The sequence below is a fragment of the Zalophus californianus genome, chromosome 2 (genome assembly GCF_009762305.2).
Source record: "Zalophus californianus isolate mZalCal1 chromosome 2, mZalCal1.pri.v2, whole genome shotgun sequence".
In the NCBI taxonomy this organism is placed as follows: Eukaryota; Metazoa; Chordata; class Mammalia; order Carnivora; family Otariidae; genus Zalophus; species Zalophus californianus.
This window is the reverse complement of record NC_045596.1, coordinates 16,190,410-16,211,144: the sequence shown is the minus strand read 5'-3', so window position 1 is coordinate 16,211,144 and position 20,735 is coordinate 16,190,410. Positions and strand designations below refer to the sequence as shown.

General features: G+C 35.1%; 1 protein-coding gene across 4 annotated transcripts in view; it reads right to left on the bottom strand.

Moving 5' to 3' along the window:
- The window catches only part of SLIT2 (slit guidance ligand 2), a 360,826-nt gene that overhangs the window by 99,043 nt on the left and 241,048 nt on the right, over positions 1 to 20,735 (bottom strand). For all 4 annotated transcript variants that reach the window (XM_027599650.2, XM_027599652.2, XM_027599651.2 and 1 more), the window contains 2 exons: positions 9,295 to 9,366; positions 8,721 to 8,792 (listed from right to left, as the gene is read on the bottom strand). In XM_027599650.2, the coding sequence (XP_027455451.1) occupies positions 8,721 to 8,792; positions 9,295 to 9,366 (144 nt within the window). The remainder of the gene's footprint in view (positions 1 to 8,720; positions 8,793 to 9,294; positions 9,367 to 20,735) is intronic.

Sequence of the window (20,735 nt, the reverse complement as noted above, 5' to 3'; positions counted from 1 at the left end):
TAGAGCAATCTACACATTCAATGCAATCCCCATCAAAATACCATCCACTTTTTTCAAAGAAATGGAGCAAAGAATCCTAAAATTTGTATGGAACCAGAAGAGACCCCGAATAGCCAGAGGAATATTGAAAAAGAAAAGCAAAGCTGGCGGCATCACAATTCCGGACTTCCAGCTCTATTACAAAGCTGTCATCATCAAGACAGTATGGTACTGGCACAAAAACAGACACATAGATCAATGGAACAGAATTGAGAGCCCAGAAATGGACCCTCAATTTTATGGTCAACTTATCTTTGACAAAGCAGGAAAGAATGTCCAATGGCAAAAAGACAGTCTCTTCAACAAATGGTGTTGGGAAAATTGGACAGCCACATGCAGAAGAATGAAACTGGACCATTTCCTTACACCACACACAAAAATAGACTCCAAATGGTTGAAAGATCTAAACATGAGATAGGAGTCCATCAAAATCCTAAAGGAGAACACAGGCAGCAACCTCTTCGACCTCAGCCACAGCAACTTCTTCCTAGAAACATCGCCAAAGGCAAGGGAAGCAAGGGCAAAAATGAACTATTGGGATTTCATCAAGATAAAAAGCTTTTGCACAGCAAAAGAAACAGTCCACAAAACCAAAAGACACGGACAGAATGGGAGAAAATATTTGCAAATGACATATCAGATAAAGGGCTATTATCCAAAATCTATAAAGAACTTATCAAACTCAACACCCAAAGAACAAATAATCCATTCAAGAACGACAGATGTCGGCAGGGATATGGAGAAAGGGGAACCCTCCTACACTGTTGGTGGGAATGTAAGCTGGTGCATCCCCTCTGGAAAAAAGTATGGAGGTTCCTCAAACAGTTGAAAATAGAGCTACCATATGATCCAGCAATTGCACTACTGGGTATTTACCCCAAAGATACAAATGTAGGGATCCGAAGGGGTACGTGCACCCCAATGTTTATAGCAGCAATGTCCACAATAGCCAAACTGTGGAAAGAGCCAAGATGTCCATCGACAGATGAATGGATAAAGAAGAAGTGGTATATATACACAATGGAATATTATGCAGCCATCGAAAGGAATGAGATCTTGCCATTTGCAACGATGTGGATGGAACTGGAGGGTGTTATGCGGAGTGAAATAAGTCAATCAGAGAAAGACATGTATCATATGACCTCACTGATATGAGGAATTCTTAATCTCAGGAAACAAACTCAGTGTTGCTGGAGTGGTGGGGGGTGGGAGGGATGGGGTGGCTGGGTGATAGGCATTGGGTAGGGTATGTGCTATGGTGAGCACTGTGAATTGTGCAAGACTGTTGAATCACAGATCTGTACTTCTGAAACAAATAATGCAACATATGATAAGAAAAAAGAAAAAGAAGATAGCAGGAGGGGAAGAATGAACGGGAGTAAGTCAGAGGGGGAGAAGAACCATGAGAGACGAGGGACTCTGAAAAACAAACTGAGGGTTCTAGAGGGGAGGAGGGTAGGGGGATGGGTTAGCCTGGTGATGGGTATTAAAGAGGGCACATTCTGCATGGAGCACTGGGTGTTATGCCCAAACAATGAATCATGGACACTACATCAAAAACTAATGATGTAATATATGGTGATTAACATAACAATAAAAATTTAAAAAAAACTCTTCAGAGTATAGGGATAGAGGGCACACACCTCAATATCATAAAAGCCATGTATGATAAACCCACAGCGAATATCATTCTCAATGGGGAAAAACTGAGAGCTTCCCCCTAAGGTCAGGAACACAGCAGGGATGTCCACTATCACCACTGGTATTCAACATAGTACTAGAAGTCCTAGCCACAGCAATCAGACAACAAAAAGAAATAAAAGGTATCTGAATCAGCAAAGAAGTCATCAAACTCTCACTCTTTGCAGATGATATGTTACTTTATGTGGAAAAAACAAAAGACTCCACCCCAAAACTGCTAGAACTCATGCAGGAATTCAATAAAGTGGCAGGATATAAAATCAATTCATAGAAATTAGTGGCATTCTTATATGCCAACAAGACAGAAGAAAGAGAAATTAAGGAGTCAATCCCATTTACAATTGCACCCAAAACCATAAGATACCTAGGAATAAATCTAACCAAAGAGACAAAGGATCTGTATTCAGAAAACTATAAAATACTCATGAAAGAAATTGAGGAAGACACAAAGAAATGGAAAAACATTCCGTGCTCATGGATTGGAAGAACAAATATTGTGAAGATGTCAATGCCACCTAGAGCAATCTACACATTTAATGCAATCCTTATCAAAATACCATCCACTTTTTTTCAAAGAAATGGAACAAATAATTCTAAAATTTATGTGGAACCAGAAAAGACCCTGAATAGCCAGAGGAATGTTGAAAAAGAAAAGCAAAGCCGGTGGCATCACAATTCAATTCCAGACTTCAGGCTCTATTACAAAGCTGCAATCATCAAGACAGTATGGTCCTGGCAGAAAAACAGACACATAGATCAATGGAACAGAATAGAGAGCCCAGCAATGGACCCTCAACTCTATGATCAACTCATCTTTGACAAAGCAGGAAAGAACATCCAATGGAAAAAAGAGAGTCTCTTCAACAAATGGTGTTGGGAGAATTGGACAGCCACATGCAGAAGAATGAAACTGGACCATTTCCTTACACCACACACAAAAATAGACTCTAAATGGATGAAAGACCTAAATGTGAGACAGGCGTCCATCAAAATCCTAAAGGAGAACATAGACAGCAACCTCTTTGACCTCAGCCACAGCAACTTCTTCCTAGAAACATTGCCAAAGGCAAGGGAAGCAAGGGCAAAAATGAACTATTGGGACTTCATCAAGATAAAAAGCTTTTGCACAGCAAAAGAAACAGTCCACAAAACCAAAAGACAACCGGCAGAATGCGAGAAGATATTTGCAAATGACATATCAGATAAAGGGCTAGTATCCAAAATCTACAAAGAACTTATCAAACTCAACACCCAAAGAACAAATGATCCAATCAAGAAATGGGCAGAAGACATGAACAGGCATATTTCCAAAGAAGACATCCAAATGGCCAACAGACACAAGAAAAAGTCCTCAACCTCTCTCGGCATCAGGGAAATCCAGATCAAAACCTCAATGAGATACCACCTCATACCAGTCAGAATGTCTAAAATTAACAAGTCAGGAAACGACAGATATTGGTGGGGATGTGGAGAAAGGGGAATCCTCCCACACTGTTGGTGGGAATGCAAAGTGTTTCAGCCACTCTGGAAAACAGTATGGAAGTTCCTCAAAAAATTGAAAATAGAGCTACCATATGACCCAGCAATTGCACTATGGGGCATTTACCCCAAAGATACAAATGTAGGGATTGAAAGAGGTACATGCACCCTGATGTTTATAGCAGCAATGTCCACAATAGCCAAACTATGGAAAGAGCCAAGATGTCCATCAACAGATGAATGGATAAAGAGGATGTGGTATATTTACACAATGGAATATTATGCAGCCATCAAAAGGAATGAAATCTTCCCATTTGCAACGATGTGGATGGAACTGGATGGTATTATGCTGAGCGAAAGAAGTCAATCAGAGAAAGACATGTATCATATGATCTCACTGATATGAGGAATTCTTAATCTCAGGAAACAAACAGCGTTTCTGTAGTGGTGGCGGTTGGGAGTGATGGGGTGGCTGGGTGATAGACATTGGGGATGGTATGTGCTATGGTGAGCGCTGTAAATTGTGTAATACTGTTGAATCACAGACCTGTATCTCTGAAACAAATAATACATTATATTTTTTAAAAAAGAAGAAGATAGTAGGAAGGGTAAAATGAAGGGGGGAAATCGGAGTGGGAGATGAACCATGAGAGACTATGGACCCTGAGAAAGAAACTGAGGTTTATAGAGGGGAGGGAGTGGGGGGATGGGTTAGCCTGGTGATGGTTATTAAAGAGGGCACATATTGAACGGAGTACTGTGTGCTATATGGAATGTAAACAATGAATCATGGAACACTACATCAAAAACTAATGATGTAATGTATGGTCATTAACATAATAAAATTGAAAAAAATAAAAAATAAAAGACAAAAAACAAACAAAAAAACCAATAGTATTTTTCACAGAACTAGAACAGATAATCCTAAAATTTGTATGCAACCACAAAAGACCCCAAATAGCAAAGTAATTTTGAAAAAGAAGAAAACTGGAGATATCACAATCCCAGATTTCAAGATATACTACAAATCCATAGTAATCAAAGCAGTATGGTGTTGACACAAACACAGACACATAGATCAACAGAACAAAATAGAGAGCCCAGAAATAAACCTACAATTATATGTTCCATTAATCTTCTACAAAGGAGAAAAGAAAATGCAAGGGGAAAAAGACAGTCTCTTCAGCAAATGATGTTGGGAAATCTGGACAGCTACACGCAAAAGAATGAAATTGGACCACTTTCTTACACCATACACAAAAATAAACTCAAAATGGATAAAGGACCTAAATGGTGATACCTGGAACCATAAAATTCCTAGAAGAGAACACAGGCAACAATTTCTCTGACATCAACTATAGCAACTTATGATGAGCACTGAGCAATGTATAGAATTGTTGAATCACTATATTATTAACAACTGTATTTAACTAGTATCTGGAATTAAAATTAAAAAATAAAAGGGAAAAAAAGAATTAAGGGATGAATAATTTAGTAGGTTGTTCATTTGGGTCTTTTGCTTTAAAGCTTAGCTCAAATAGCATGAGTGGAGGTTGAGTTAGGAGGTGTGTCTTATTTATATTGTGAAACTAGTTTTTTCCCAAGAAATCATTGTTTTCTTTAAGATCATGTTAAAAACATAGATGTTTGTTGTTAATCAGACAATTTGGGTACACGGGGAAATATGGGAGGATATCACAAAAGGATGAAGGAAATCTGTATAGGCATTATTTGGGTATATGGACTGTCAATCATAAAAATAATAAATACTAAATGTGATGGGAATGAGATTTCTCTACAAAAAGGGATAGCAATACTAGAGCTGGTATAGTTTTCTTACACACAGTGAGATCAAAATGGTAACAAGGAAAAAGGAGTTGAAAATATAAAAAATCCAAAGACCAAGACAGAGAAGCTGGATGAGAGTCAAAAAATAGGGCCAAAATCCATAAAAATGGGGAAAAGACATGTCATCACATAAAGATATAAAGTGCAAGAAGGCCAGTGAGAATTTGTGCTACATTCCTATGAGGGAAAGAAAAATTTAAAAGAAATTGAAAGATGAAAATGGATTCAGCTGAAAAGAAAACAAATACCTAAGGGATTTGGATAATATCATCCAAATGCCAACAGTGACAAATTGGGTAGCTTCTCTACAGTTTTCTTAGACATAAGTTATATTCAGCATACTGTATACCGTATATAAGTATGCTGATCGAGAATTATTTTACAGTCCATTGGACCAATAGGGAAATCTTAAGGAAACCTTAAGCAGCTCCTGTACCTGCTACCAGAAGGAAGGCTAAGAATTCTAAGCCAAGTTTCACCCCTGCAAGCTTCAATGTTAAGATAGGAGATGCCAACAGCTGGTGGCCAGTCTTTGAAATCTCCTTCCCCCGTTGAAAGCTGGCAGAAAACAGATCTACTACTAAAAAGAAAAAAAAAATTTTCAAAACGGAAACCTATAAGATGGCTATCATGAAAAAGGTGTTATGGGCAGACTTCATTATTCAAATAAATGTCAGAGAGCTATACTTATACATTAAAAACAATGTATATCTGAGAATTAAAACACTAAGCAATTTTAAAGAGAATATGATAAAGAGAAAACGAGGTTGCTACATTTTCACTGAAAACCAGCAGTAAAATGTAAGGTACTCGGCAGTTAACATTTAAGAAAAGTTTGTAGGTATTCTTAATAGAACAATCAAATTAAAATGCAGCCATCTGTGGACCTCTGTGGAACTGGGAGCTAGTTAGTGAAGAAGGAAATTAGAATAAGCACTACAACAGTTTGCAAGGGGTTAATGAAAAAAAAATAAGAGGAAAACTACTATGTTGAGGCATAAACATTTTCTGGGATAATCAAAATTGAGAAACACACACATCTACTCAGGAGAAGAGTTTGCCAAGGCCCTCTCTGTTATTTCTGGAATGTTCCGTCTGTGCTTTAACAAGGCCAGTTAAGTGAGTGATCTTACCCCCATTTTAGAAATGAGATAACTGAGGCACAAGGAAATTAATAACTACTTCAGCCCTGTGCCTGGTAAGGTGTTAGAATCAGCATTTGAACGCCAGCCCCTTATTGTCCTAAAGGCTATCTTGCTTAGGCACTATGCTAGAGTACTAAAAAACTTCTTTATTTTGCACTATAAAATTATGTTTCCCAACCAGTCAATGGAAAACAATAAAAGATGTTTACAGACAATGCCTAATACGCTAATATACTGAATCCCTAAGAAATTATTATTAAATATTATAGAAATATTGTTGATATCACAAAGAGGGCAATAAAAAAGCACTGAGGATAAAAGGATCCAATAGTACATGTATTCTGAATGACATTTTTCATTAATATGTAATATATTAAGTTAACAAAATATATTAATATATCAATAATATAACATATAGTAATAGTATGTAATAAAATGAATTTTAACATTAATCAAAATAAATGCTAATGCAATTATTTAATAGGAGAGACCTTTATTTATGTAAGTAATCTCTACACAAAAAGTGGGGCTTGAACTCATGACCCTGAGTTCAAGAGTCACATGCTCTACTGACTGAGCCAGCCAGGCATCCTTAATAGGAGAGACCTTTAAAACATTCAATAAATCAAGCCCGATTTTCTCTAAGATACACTATTTTGGTAATTAAGTAACAATTTAAAATAGTTCTTTTTATTTAGTAAAATGCATTAGAGGTATTTGGCATCATATCACCTTTAATTATTTTTGCTTCTTTAGCAAATGCAGTGACTACATTAAACTGGCTATGTGCATGAGTACAGTTCTAGAAAGACATGTGAGAGAAACCTGTACAAGTAAACACTTTATTTATTTATTTATTTATTTATTTTTTAAAAATTTTATTTCTTTGAGAGAGAGAGACACAGCGAGAGAAGGAACACAAGCAGAGGGAGTGAGAGAGGGAGAAGCAGGCCTCCCGCGGGGCGGGGAGCCCGATGCGGGGCTGGATCCCAGGACCCTGGGACCACGACCTGAGCCGAAAGCAGACGCTTAACGACGGAGCCACCCAGGCGCCCCTGAACACTTGATTTAAAAAAGAGGAGGGCTGCCTATCTGCATGGCTCTCACAGTTACCCACACCCTCCCCCGGAAGTCACTCCACTCCTTTCGGAAGATTTAAACCCTGGCTCACTACTACATTATGCTCTCCAACCCTACTCTTTTCCCGCAAACCTATAATCCATCTGTCAACATCTTTTATCCCTCCATCCTCGTGGTTGTGTCTTAGACCTTGCCACTATCAACAACTTCAACCTCTGCATGATTTCAAGTTCAACCTTCTGCCTCCCTCCAGTCACATCTTTTTCTTGCACTTTCTTCAAACCCTCAGCACACTCTTGTCGCAGGGCCTTTGTATTTAGCTGTTCTCTGCGTCTCTAATGCTCTTTCTCTATGCATCTGCACAGCTCATTCCTACAACTGGAGTCTTCAGGTCTTTGCCCAGTGTCACCTTCTTGGGAGGTCTTAGTGACCATCCTGTTTAAAGTTTCAGCTCTCCCCCCCACTGGCACTCCTATCACTTCTGCTTGCTTTATCTTCCTTCACAGCATTTTTTTTTTTTTTTTAAATAGGTTCCACACATGGCATGGAGCCCCATGCGGGGCTTGAACTCAGGATGCTGAGATCACGTGAGTGAGTGTGAAGCGTTACATAAGCCCCTGGTGTTTATCTGGGCCTCCCGCATGTGTATCTTGGAACTCCCACTGGGCACCACTGACTTCTGAAATTCTCGAGAGCCCTGCCATCATTTATAATGATAAGAACCCTTCTCTAAGTGCATACTCTTAGAAAAATACATGCCATCCTCCATGGTCAAACTTTAAACTATGAAATACAGTTTACCTTACTTGGTGGCCTTCTGAAGATTTTTTTACAAATTTGAAACAATAACAGCATTTATCCATTTTTTTTTTTTTTTACAATCACTTTATGTAGTTATCTGCCTGAAAATCCTTTGGACAGTAAAAAGCTGTCATACTTTGTTATCTTTGTTCTTTGAGAGAGTAAAGCTGGTTCTTTCAGGGAAGTCTTAAGGAGATGAAGCAGGGAGACAAGGGGGCCTCTCACTGGGCATCTTCAACTGTTTTTGTAAGACCACTGAACATCATTCCAAAGGGGACTGATATTGTCCCCAGAGAGTGGCTACTGGCTTAAGGACAGAAAAACTGTCAATAATATCAATATAGAGTAATAAAGAGGCTCTTATTCTTGCTCTCTAAATAGCAAAACTATATATACTAAAATATATACGTTTAAAAATGGGCTGATTTCATTGAAGGCTGATTTTAGTGACAGGTAGCAGTCCTCCATAAAAATGATGAAATTCATTAAGATTGATAATAATTAATATTATTAATAATCCATAGGACAAATTAAAGGATTATTTTTCTTAAATTCAGATTTTTAAAAAAATGGAACCATTATTAGTTGTGTATTCTGCTTTCTTTCAGTGATGTGGTCAATACTTACAGTGAATTCAGAGAGCGTAGTCCTTGGAAAGCATCTGGTGCTAGTTCAGAGATCTGATTATTGCTCAGGTCACTAAGATTAGAAATAGGGTTAGAATAAATTAAATAGAATGTCAGGGAGGATTTACAGCAAGAGAAAGCTATTTACTGCCTTTACGTGTCAATTTTGCACCTATCAATACATGTATAAAATTTGCAACATAAAACATCTGAAGCATCTTCAATTTAAAAAAATCAGACTTTTAAATCAACTATTGGCTCTTTTCTGGAAATTATTATAAGAGATGCCATGTCCTATTTTTGAAAATAGAACATCTAAGATTTGACTGCATACTATATTGATCACACATACATTCACATGGGTGTGAATCAGTATGTTAAATTTCAGAGAACTTTAAAATATTACATAGTTTAGCTTTTAACATTATAGTATTATACAGCCAGCAATCAGAAGTCACATCATTTAATATTTAAGTTGTCAAACACTCAAATATTCATACATAAGTGAATGTCTGCATGGTCATGACCTGTATAATTTTTAAAATTACATATATTCCAGAATATTATTCACTCACATTCTTCTAAGCTTTTTATATGGTGAGAAAGCTCCAGGAGGGATGACCTTGATTGAGTTCTGTTCCAAACGTCTGCAATGAAACAATTCAATTTTTAAACGGAAACGTGAGTTCTCAGGGATGTTTAATTCAAGCCCAGATTCATGTCAAGAAGCAAAGTTGATGTTCTTCATGAGTGATTCTTTTTTTTCTCAAAAATGACTACTAAAATTAATAACACTGTGCCCTAAATGTGGAGCAAGATTGGGAATAAAAATAAGGCAATTATACAATGAATAAAAATCTCCTGATTTTTAGACATTACAGGAATATTAATATTTAAATCTGGACTTTGTAGAAAAGAGAAAGCACCTGTAAGAAACTAACTTCAGAGTACATTTTAATAACCTCTATATCAGAAAGAGAAATATGTAGTAACACTGAATAGATGTACAAGATGTTTTAGAGATAACTGTAACTCTTTCACAAAGAAAATTACTGCTGGAATATTAAATTTTATAAACCTTTTATTTCCTCTACAGAAAGCATATTATGGGTTGAAAAAACTGTTATACTCAGAAAAATAATTTTGCAGCTTCTTATGAGGTAAATCTTAAATTCCAAATCCATTAAGTATCATAGGTATTTTCAGTAAGACTGGACTCTGTATATTTTGTGTGAAAACCACTGTAGCAAAGTGCATTCAAACACAAGTGTTTTTATCATGCACTCTCTGGTTCTGTTATCGAGAAAGACAAAATTTTCCCCACTTAGTTATGAAAGACACAAAGAAATAGCTTTCATTAAGTGTTTTTGTAAATATTTTATCCATCAAAAAATTTTGCCTCTCAGCTTCATTTCTACCCATGTGAACATCATAATAAACATTTCCCGTCCCCTTCCCCTCTTCTCTTTGTACCCCAGAGACTGACTCTTGGGAACCATATATCCCAGGCTCACTTTGGCTTTGGTGGAATTTGGCCAATGAGAGGCACTAGTGGAGACTGAAGGGAGGATGAACCCAGAAGCCAGGATATCCTCCCCTCCTCTGCCTCAGGGGATGTCTCCAGCAGTGGTCCCCAGATCCCCCTCCTAATTTCAGCTCCTGCTGGGGCCACCTCCTCTTCTTCTTAGATCTTTGTAGCCCTGGAGGGAGAAGCACCTTTCTATTGTCTGTGTCACCTTCACAACTGCTGAATTCATTCCTTATATTAAATTCCTCTGTTAAAATACTTGACAGGAGCTTCACTTTTCTGCCTGGATTAAAAAATATATATATACAAATATATAGACAGGTATAAATAGTTATATTGGCATATTTATATATTTATGTATAAATACAATAACTACATATATATGTATATTGACTCTACTGTGTCATATACATTGGTTCATTTTTACTCAATGTTAGTAATACTTGAACACGTAGGTATTACCAACACTTAACGAACAACAAATCAAAACAAATAAATATCCCCAGAAGGCTAAGTAGAAATGCCTAAATTCTGGTCTTATCCAATTCCAAAGTCCTTCTCACAGTTCCCGGCTTTCTTCAATAGGCTCAGGGTTCACCCTGACATCCTTATCTCTATATGCAATGAGTTTCCTCAGACAATATTGCTCTTGAACTCATTGCAGCATTTGGCATAACGTTACTTCTTGCAATGGAGAAGGCACTATATGCCTCTGTTCTCTTCTTTTTTCTCAATTTCCAAATTTGCTTTCTAATCCTGTAAATCCAGTTATTCCTCAAGTTACCACCCCTTCCTCTCTCACACAAAAGGCAAAATCCTCTGTGTATAATTGGCAACACTAGTTATGATTCTCTTCCTCCAAAGAGCAGAAAAGTATTTTGTTCACATTCAAGATAAATTCAAGTTTATTTACAAAATATGTGAGGACGAAAATTCAAACTGCTCATAATGTGCCACTCAGATCTGTGAGTTTTAGGGTTCTTTTTGGTATGCCTATTTATTTTATCTAATTAAAGTCTTATTGTATAGAGAATTCTGAGTTGTATACCTATGTCAAATATCATATATACATGTTTTCCTAGTATCGTTAAATATTTTGGAAGATGTTATTTTTAAGGTCTTTATAACATCTCATTATCAAAATGGACCACAGTTCCTTAATCATTCCCTATTATTAGCCCATTTAGGTTAGTAATAATTTTATGTTATTATGAATCGTATTGTTTAGGGATTTTAAGACGACTGAAGCATGGCTTCCTCCTAAAGCCTGACTTGATTTTTCTCAGGTATGGTTATGTGTAACTTTCTCCATATACCCAAGGGCGTTCTTTTCTCTGTGCTTCTCTATCTCACCGTATTCTAGTCATGTTTCACCGTAACTCTCCTCCACCAGGTTTGTTGGCTTTTAAGGGGCAGATTTGCCCCAGAAGACAGGAAATAAATCGTATGAAGAAAATATGGATTTGGCGTCTGGATTATTTATTTAGGTCTTGAGAAAGGGTACTTTTTTCCAAAAGCTCTAAATATAACAAAGGGCATTTAAATCATTTCATTGTTACACTATTGATTAGAATGTTATAAATTGATGGTTTAGAGACACGTTTGTTTTTGTTTTTGTTTTTTTCTTGCTGTGATCCATTCTTGTATTTAGGTCTTAAGAAGTTTAAAAAGTAATCAATGAAAAATACAGTGAAAGCAAGCTACAGACACAACACTATTGACTGGAGGACTTTCTTCGAATCTAGGGCAATGAAATATAATTTCATTTTGTTTAATATTTGCTCAAAATAATATAAAGTTATGATGAGAAAAAATTTAAATTCTTAGTGTCTAGTAGATTTCTTTCAATGCAACAGTAATGCAAAACTAGTTTATATAATTACTTTTCATAAATATCATTTCAAGTTTGTGAAAACAAAACCAGTAATCATTCATTTATTCATCCACCCTCTGTACTCTACCTGTACAGAATATACTATATGAATGGAATTCAATGGTGATCAGAAGCAAACATGTTTATACCCTCATGGAAGTTTTATTGATAAAAGTGTCTAATTTTGCAGTTACACTTCTGATTAATTTGTTCAATACCAGTTTTTTAAAAATGATATATTCAGCACTTAAATATCAATAACATTAATTCACAAATGTGGCCAAACTAATTCTGTCATCTAATATAACTGAAGAGCTTCCTTAGAAATTTTAAAATTTATTATTTTATAATCTCCGAATCCAGAATTCTTATAATGATCACTGATTGTCCTAATGGCACTCAAATACATTTTAGTGTAACAACTAAATTTATGTGTTGAAGCTACAGTTCATGCCATTGATAAATATTCCCACTAAAGCAAACAAATGTACGTAAGTGAGGTTATATATTTTTTAGAAAATGAATGCACAGAAAATTATAAAACAAGGACAATTCATGATGAAATAGTGTTAAACTTTCATGCAAAAGTAATAATTCCAACATAATATAGCGATGTTGCCTGTATCATTCATTCTTGCCAGTGTACCATAACTTAACCTTCACATTGCAAACCATTTCATTTACAACATATGCAACAGGAAGCTGAACAATGACATGTAAAATGGATTTGCTTGCTTTTCTTATTTATCTATTTGCTTCCAACCTTTGTTCAAAAAAAAAAAGGTATTTGAAACAGAGCTTATATGGTTATTTACACTGACTCAGCAGCTAATTGGTTTTTATGGCGCTGTACCAGCAGTCCATTAAGGCAAAACATAATTGCCTCCTTCATTCAAACAGATTCTCAAGCAAGAAAATATTCTACCACTGACAGATGTCAACCAATAAATTTTAAAATGTTTCAAAATGTCCATTTTCTCCTCTTTAGTTGGCAAACAATAAACTAATGTCTACTTCCTTTAAACTCAGATGTCTAGGATCCTACTTTTCATTACGAGAACTTTAGGATATATTTTAAAAACTACAAGACAACACACATCTCAAATGGTCTTCATACTCCTCTAAAAATGACGGAAACATATTTCAACCAGATTATAAAACATAAAGCAGAAATATATTAGAGAATTTAGGTGAAGATTAAATAAAGAAGCAAATGAAATGTACATTTTCTATCTTTCCTATCCTCTAATCTTCTATTTTAATAGCATAAAATCTGCTGAATTTTATAGAGTGCAAATTTGAATCCATTGTTCCATGAAGAATCTAATTAAAAACATTCCAGGGTTACAAAAACAGATAGTGTCACAGCTAAGATATATTTGCATGCTGTGGGTAAAATCCACCATATTTAAGAGCCTTCCAAATGTTAGTCCTTCATAAAAATAAGATTCAATATTTTGAATTGCAAAGTAAAAATATATTTTAAAAAACTGAATAAGGGAGGAAGAACATTCTATCAATTACATACTATATGGAAATCTTTTTCATATAAAAATAGACAGAACCTTTTTCTCCACAGAATGTATGTGAGTAATTCCAAAACATTTTATCACTCTGTGTGTGTGTGTGTGTGTGTGTGTGTGTGTGTGTGTGTGTGTGTGTGTGTATAGTTTATATAAAACCAACCTGCTGTAAACACCTCATCAAAATCACGGAATCAAGGAAATTTTAGTTAGACATTCCATGAGATAAGAAATGGAAACAATTTTCTAACTACCCCATCAAAAATTTCAGAAGTACAATATGTTTAACCAATAAAAACCTTCCTCCTCACTCACATACATCTTTTTCTCTTGTTCTTTAATTACTGCTTAAAAAAAATAAATCAAGCACATTTTCACACTTACAGAGTTCCTAGGGAATGAACTGCAACCAATATATACCCCTTTTCTGGTACCTATTTTAAAGACTGTAGAAAATGGAAAATTATCAAGAAATCTCTCTGTTCTAAGACCCTTAGAACATGGAAGTGATGTACAGGTGTACATCTGAGTTCTGTGACATAAGATACTCTACGATGGTTATTAATGAGCATCTGAGTTCTGTGACATAAGATACTCTACGATGGTTATTAATGAGTAGATATCACATCAGTACAGTATACAACATAGTCCAACGTGGGAAGTAAAAACTCCAACTGGTTTGAAGTCATTTATGAGATATTAAACAATATTAGCTTATTTTAAATGACACTTCCAGGGGCGCCTGGGTGGCTCAGTTGGTTGGGCGACTGCCTTCGGCTCAGGTCATGATCCCGGAGTCCCGGGATCGAGTCCCGCATCGGGCTCCCGGCTCGGCGGGGAGCCTGCTTCTCCCTCTGACCTTCTCCCCTCTCATGCTGTTTCTCTCTCTCTCTCTCTCTCAAATAAATAAATAAAATCTTTAAAAAAAAATGACACTTCCAGCTCACTAGTTTTCATTTCTCAGGAATTATTTTCAATATTTTTCAAACTAAATTATGTTGACAAACCATACAAAATAACATCCACATGTCAAAGCTGAAACCTCTCCAAAAGGTATTATGTTTTATATATGTGTGTACATAAAGATAAAAATGTATGGTTTAGTGATTAAAAGTATGAGCTTTACAGGCACTGATAGACTCTGTAGACCTTGAAAAAATTAATTTGCTTCCTTGTCTCAGTTTCTCTTTCCAAAAAATGAGGAAAATAAAACCTACTGTAAAATATGTTTTTGTAAAAATTATGAGATGTAGAAAAAACACTTTTTTTCTTGCACGAAAAATGGGGAAAGAATAAAAATATGAGGATACTCATGTGTATATATGTACTCATACATGTAATAAGCAGCACTATATAATAAAACATTTATAACACATGTTAGTTTCACACACATAGATTATATAGTAAAGAAATAAATCTGATACATGATTTGATCTCTAGTACGAAATAAATATATATGATTCCAAAAGACATTGTTAAACAAATTAGCGGTACAGATTTGCAGATAACCCAGCAATTATATATTAAACACATACATGCATACATCATTCACATGGAGGCTGAAAAAATATATAATGTTGTAATTTCCATGATCAACATGATTAAAATATATAGCATTCCCTCAAATTTGGAAACTGTCTTTGGAACTCAAAAAGGTTTTACAACACCAGTAAAGTATGAGTTTGGATTGATTGTATCTGTAACATACAGCCCAGATGTTGATTATACATGGCAATAAAACTGACAGTTCTTTGCCTTTTCCCCATCTGCTTTTAGCATAAATGGCAAAAACAGCTGCCAGAGAATAGAACATAGATTTAATGGGGTGTGTGTGTGTTGGGGGGGTTGTGGAATGACCCTAGCTTCTGAATCTTGGACTGCTCAGTGTAGCCAAATATTCTCATCATAGGTAACATCAATCCAACATTTGAAAAGGAGGAAGCAGCTATACTCCTTTGACATTAGGGATTCTCTTGCCTATTACATAATAATTCTAAAGTAAGTATTTTATATTTCTGGACTACTACTTCTAGCTTTAGCAGTAAATGTATGCCTTGAAATCCTTCATATGTCTCTATAAAATGATGAAAGATATTTTAGATTGAAATACAATTTGTTAGGTAATTGTAGTCTCTCTAAAACTTTGTAAGTTTAATAAATATCTCCAGCAGCTGGTGAATAGTTCCCTCTAGAGGGACATATTAGGCATAAAGCTAGCTAGCAGTTCTGCGTTAGGACTGTGTCCATACTAATTGATTATCAGCCATTCCTGCCTTGGGATGACTTATTCCTGAATATTGTCCATTTCCTTCATCTTATTTTATTTTTTTGTGATGTCATTCTAGGGTACATGCCCCTGAGGTTAAATCCAACTGATGTTTTCATAGAAGAAATAACTCTTCTTCCATTTGGTCTTTAAGCATTTAAAAAGCAAGACACAAATGTGTGTGTGTCTGCACAAGGGTGTGTGTTCTTACTGACTTCATATTCAGGCAGTGACAAATGAAGGTTAACATTTTCATAGGGGTATTCATGTGGATATATATTCAAATGCAAAGATACACTCAAAACGCACAATCACATGGGTTAGATTTAGAGGGAGAATGGGCTTAGGTCCATGGTTCACTGACTTCAGGGGGACAGAGTATAGATTCATAATGTCAATAACACTAAGCTTTCATATATAATTTTTCTTTACCAATTCAAGAAAGAAAAATAGTTAAATGTTCTGCTGCTTTGGTTTTCATTATTGATGAAAACCTTTTGGACACTAACTTTGAGTCAGGCACTGAGCTAAGTTGCCCATTTGGTAATAATTTTAGTTTTAAAAACATTATGCAAATTGTCTTTCCACATCCTTGTTTAACAGAATTACTCAATGAGTAGATAGCAATTGCCCTTCTTCCCATGCACCGATTCATTGTCCAAATTATCCACTTTTTCCTCGAGTTTAGGTAACAATGTGGCCAATAGTAGTATTTCAACTGTATGCATTTTCAACTTAATCTTTCCAGATGATTATAGCACTGTAAATCTATAACTTAATCCCTAAAAAACACAGCTGGTGATTTGTCTGATAATAAAGAACACTTTGACCATGCACCAGCTGTCTTCGTTTTTATGTTAAAGTCTACATAGGTCTTATTTTACCTCTGATGGGTCTCCATTTTCTTTTCTGTAGAAGCTCTTAAGGAATCGACCACTTCTTGGGATCGTGTTCCATCCCTATCTGATGCTACGCCTGCCTTCACCACACCCTACAGACTGTTGCTATCACCTCCTTAGTGTACTCTTTCCCTCCAAACCATTCTCCACTCCATCTTAGGGTGATTTTTCTAACATATCTCATCATGCTACTACCGTGCTCCAAATGCTTCTTTGTATACTATTGTTATTAGGAGAGGTGATTCTTCAAGATCAGGCTTCCACTTTATGTTCTAGCTACCAAAAACTGCTTTAATTTCTCAAATGTATACTACCTCTAACTTTACTGGGACTTTGCCCATGCTTTTTCCTCTGTCTATGGAGCCCCCAGTTTCTCTGCCTGCCAGACACATCCTCATGTCTGGAGATTGCTTTATTCTCCCAGGCAAGCAAAGGTATTCTCTGTATTACCTGTGTGTATTTTATTACTTATCACATGGTATTAAAATTTTCTCTTTGTGTGGTTTCAATTCTCTCTGCTGTAAACATCTTGAAGGCTGGGAGTGTGTCCTTTCATCCATAATGACTGATGGAGAGTAGGCACTCAGAAGTATTTGTTGAGTATGTAGTGCATGAAAAAAAATGCTATTTTTCAACACGTTCTTCTTCTGTTGCAATAATACTCATTAGACTCTTTGTATTTTTTTTTAAGAGAAACCAGTTGGAGTTTCTTACCTGCCTTACCACCTTAATCTCCACTCTAGTCGTTTTAGTATTTCTTTCTTGCCCATCTATTTATAATTTTACCATACTTATTTTTACTTCTTAACTAATATAAAATTTTGATTCAGTCTTCTCTGTCTTTCTCTTAAGAAAGCCATTATAGCTTTCTGCTCAAATGATCACACATCTCAACAAAAAAGCATATAAAATATGTATGTATACATACATCTAACATATGTTACATATATGGCTTTTTTGTGAAGTTAGGCACAAATAAGAAACAGGTAAGAAATAAATCGAAAGGGCAACCCAACAGAACGGGAGAAACTTTTCACAAAGCATATATCTGGTAAGGGATTAGTATGCAAAATAAATAAAGAATTAATAAAACTCGGTAGCAAAAAAGCAAATAATCTAATTTAAAATGGGCAAAGGACTTAAATAGACATTCTTCCAAAGAAGACATACAAATGGCCAATACATACATGAAAAGGTACTCAATATTACTAGTCATCAGAGAAATGCAAATCAAAACCACAATAAGATATCACTCCAGAACTTTAGGATGGCTGTTATCAAAAAGACAAGAGATATCAAATGTTGGCAAAGATGTGGAGAAAAGAAAACCACTGTGCATTGTTGGTGGGAATGTATATTGGTGCAGCCCCTTCAGAAAACAGTACAGAAGTTCCTAAAAAAAATTAAAAATGGAACTATCACATGACCTAGTAATCTCACTTTTGGGTGTGTATCTGAAGAAAATGAAATTAGTATCTTGAAGAGATGTCTGCACCCTCATGTTCACTGCAGCTTTCTGCACAGTGGTCAACATATGAGAACTACTCAAATGTCCTTTGACGGATGGATAAAGAAATGTGATATATATATGTGGGGGTGACATATATGTGTATATATGTGTATATATATATACACACACACATACACATTATTCGGCCACAAAAAGAAAGAAAATCCTGTCATTTGCATCAAAACATGAAACTGGAGGGTATTATGTTATGCGAAATAAGTCAGAGAAAGACAAATATTGCATGCTATCAATTGTTTGTGGAATCTTAAAAAAAAAATGCCGATTTCATTGAAACAGAATAGAATGGTGGTTGCCAGGGGCTGTTGGGATGAGGAAATGGGAAGATGTAGGTCAAAGGCAATAAATTTTCAGTTATAAAAATAGTTAAGTTCTGAGGATCTTATGTACAGCATGGTGACTATAGTTAATAATACAATATTGAGAGTAGATCTTAAGTGTTCTCACCATACACACAAAGAGTTAACTGTGTTCACTATGTGAGGTGATGGATGTATTAATTATCTTGATCTTGACAATCACTCCACAATATACACATTCATCAAGTCATACACTTTAGATATATACAATTGTATTTATCAATTATTCCTCAATAAAATTGGGGGGGAAATAAGTTGGGAGAAATAGGTAATAAATAATTTTATCATGAACACGTATTCTTAATAAAAACTGATTCTGTGCATGTAATGGATATATGTAGCTTTTCAAAGATAATTATTTCACTATTTCATTCAATAGCAATTAAAGATTATTCAAGATATACATATGAAATTGAAAATTCTGCCAAAATAAATATGAGTGCACTCCAATATTATTATTATTATTATCAATAATGGCCTATGGAACTACAAGTAGAGTTGAATCTATAAATCTATTTTACATAATTTATCTTATGTGGAACCATCTAGGCTGCTGTTGGGATTACACTAAGCATGGCTACTAATAACCAAGAAAATGAGATATTTGTTCTGACGGAACATGATAGAGATCTTTGTTTTGTATACTGAACAATGAATTGGCTCTCTGCAATCTGTAGGAAGCTAAATTATGATGTCTTTTTCTGTGTGCTTAATTCATGATGGAATCATAGTATGAAAACTGAAGAAAATATAATTCAAAAACATGAGGAAATAAAAATAAGGATGAAGAACATGTGCATGAACTTCTTTTATATCAAATGACTATTCATTCCATAAAATATATTGTCCAAAACAAATCCTACTATTTTGTTTTTCTAATCGTTAACTATGTTAGCACATAATCAGAGCCGAATTACTGACTTATGTATATATTTTGATGATGGCTTTATTTTGATCTTGGGATTGTTTATTTAATGACATTTCTAGACAAAATTCTATTACTTGGTAGAAGAAAAGCTAGTTTCTTTATGAGATTTGGGAGATACATACCAAATTTGTACTATTGGAAGGATCTAAGAACCAAATATGTAAATGTACTTCTAATTCTCTATATCAAAGGAGATATGTAGAGTGATAGTTCCATATTTGAAATTAGGTTTGTGTAAAAACTTACAAAATTATTTTCTACATTACAAAATAATTAAAAGTTTTCTGCTAACCTTTAGAGACTATATGGCTTCCTACCTTCTGTTTCAGTAGGTCTGAAGGAAGTTTCTTTATCATAAAAAGGGCCTTACCTACGATGCAAGATGATTTTTTTAAAAGTACTTGGTCATAAATATTTCTACTAGGCATAGACTGAGAGTGCTGTCACATCAGTTAGCCTGCAAAGCACAAAATTGTAAGCATATAAAATTTAAAGCCAATAGTCATGCTATATGCTAGCCAATTCTGTGAGTGGGTCTGAAGTAAGAAAAATCAGGGATGTGTAAAACTGCAAAATGCTAATGAGTGTTTCAGTGGTTAGCAAGTGCTCTAGTAAAACGATCAATTAAAGTAGAACTGCTAGAATTTTCACTCTTATAATATTTTCTTAACTATACCTAGTTTCTCTTGCACTTAAGAACCCTTAAGTTGGATGTATCTCTAAAGTTTTAAATACTTTCATAGTGAAACAATTAAATGCTTTCACAGTGAAAACAATGCCACTTTGAAATTATTAACCTACATTTTATTCAGCAAGGCAAACTCAGATTATGGACTATATCTTTCACACCAAATTACATTAAAAATGGTATCATTTGCTTTATTTACATAGTTTGTGTTGCCTAGATAGTAAAGGTAATCTACATGTACTATAAAATTAGTTGAACTGCATGCTGCATTTTTTAAATTTATTTTCAAAATTTTGGCACATGAAGAGAAAATCAGCCAATTATACAACATGATAGCTGTCCTACTAGCTGGGACATTACTAAGTGCATGATAAATAATTAAAAAGTCACACTTGATTTCATAACTCTCATAATAATCTAGTAT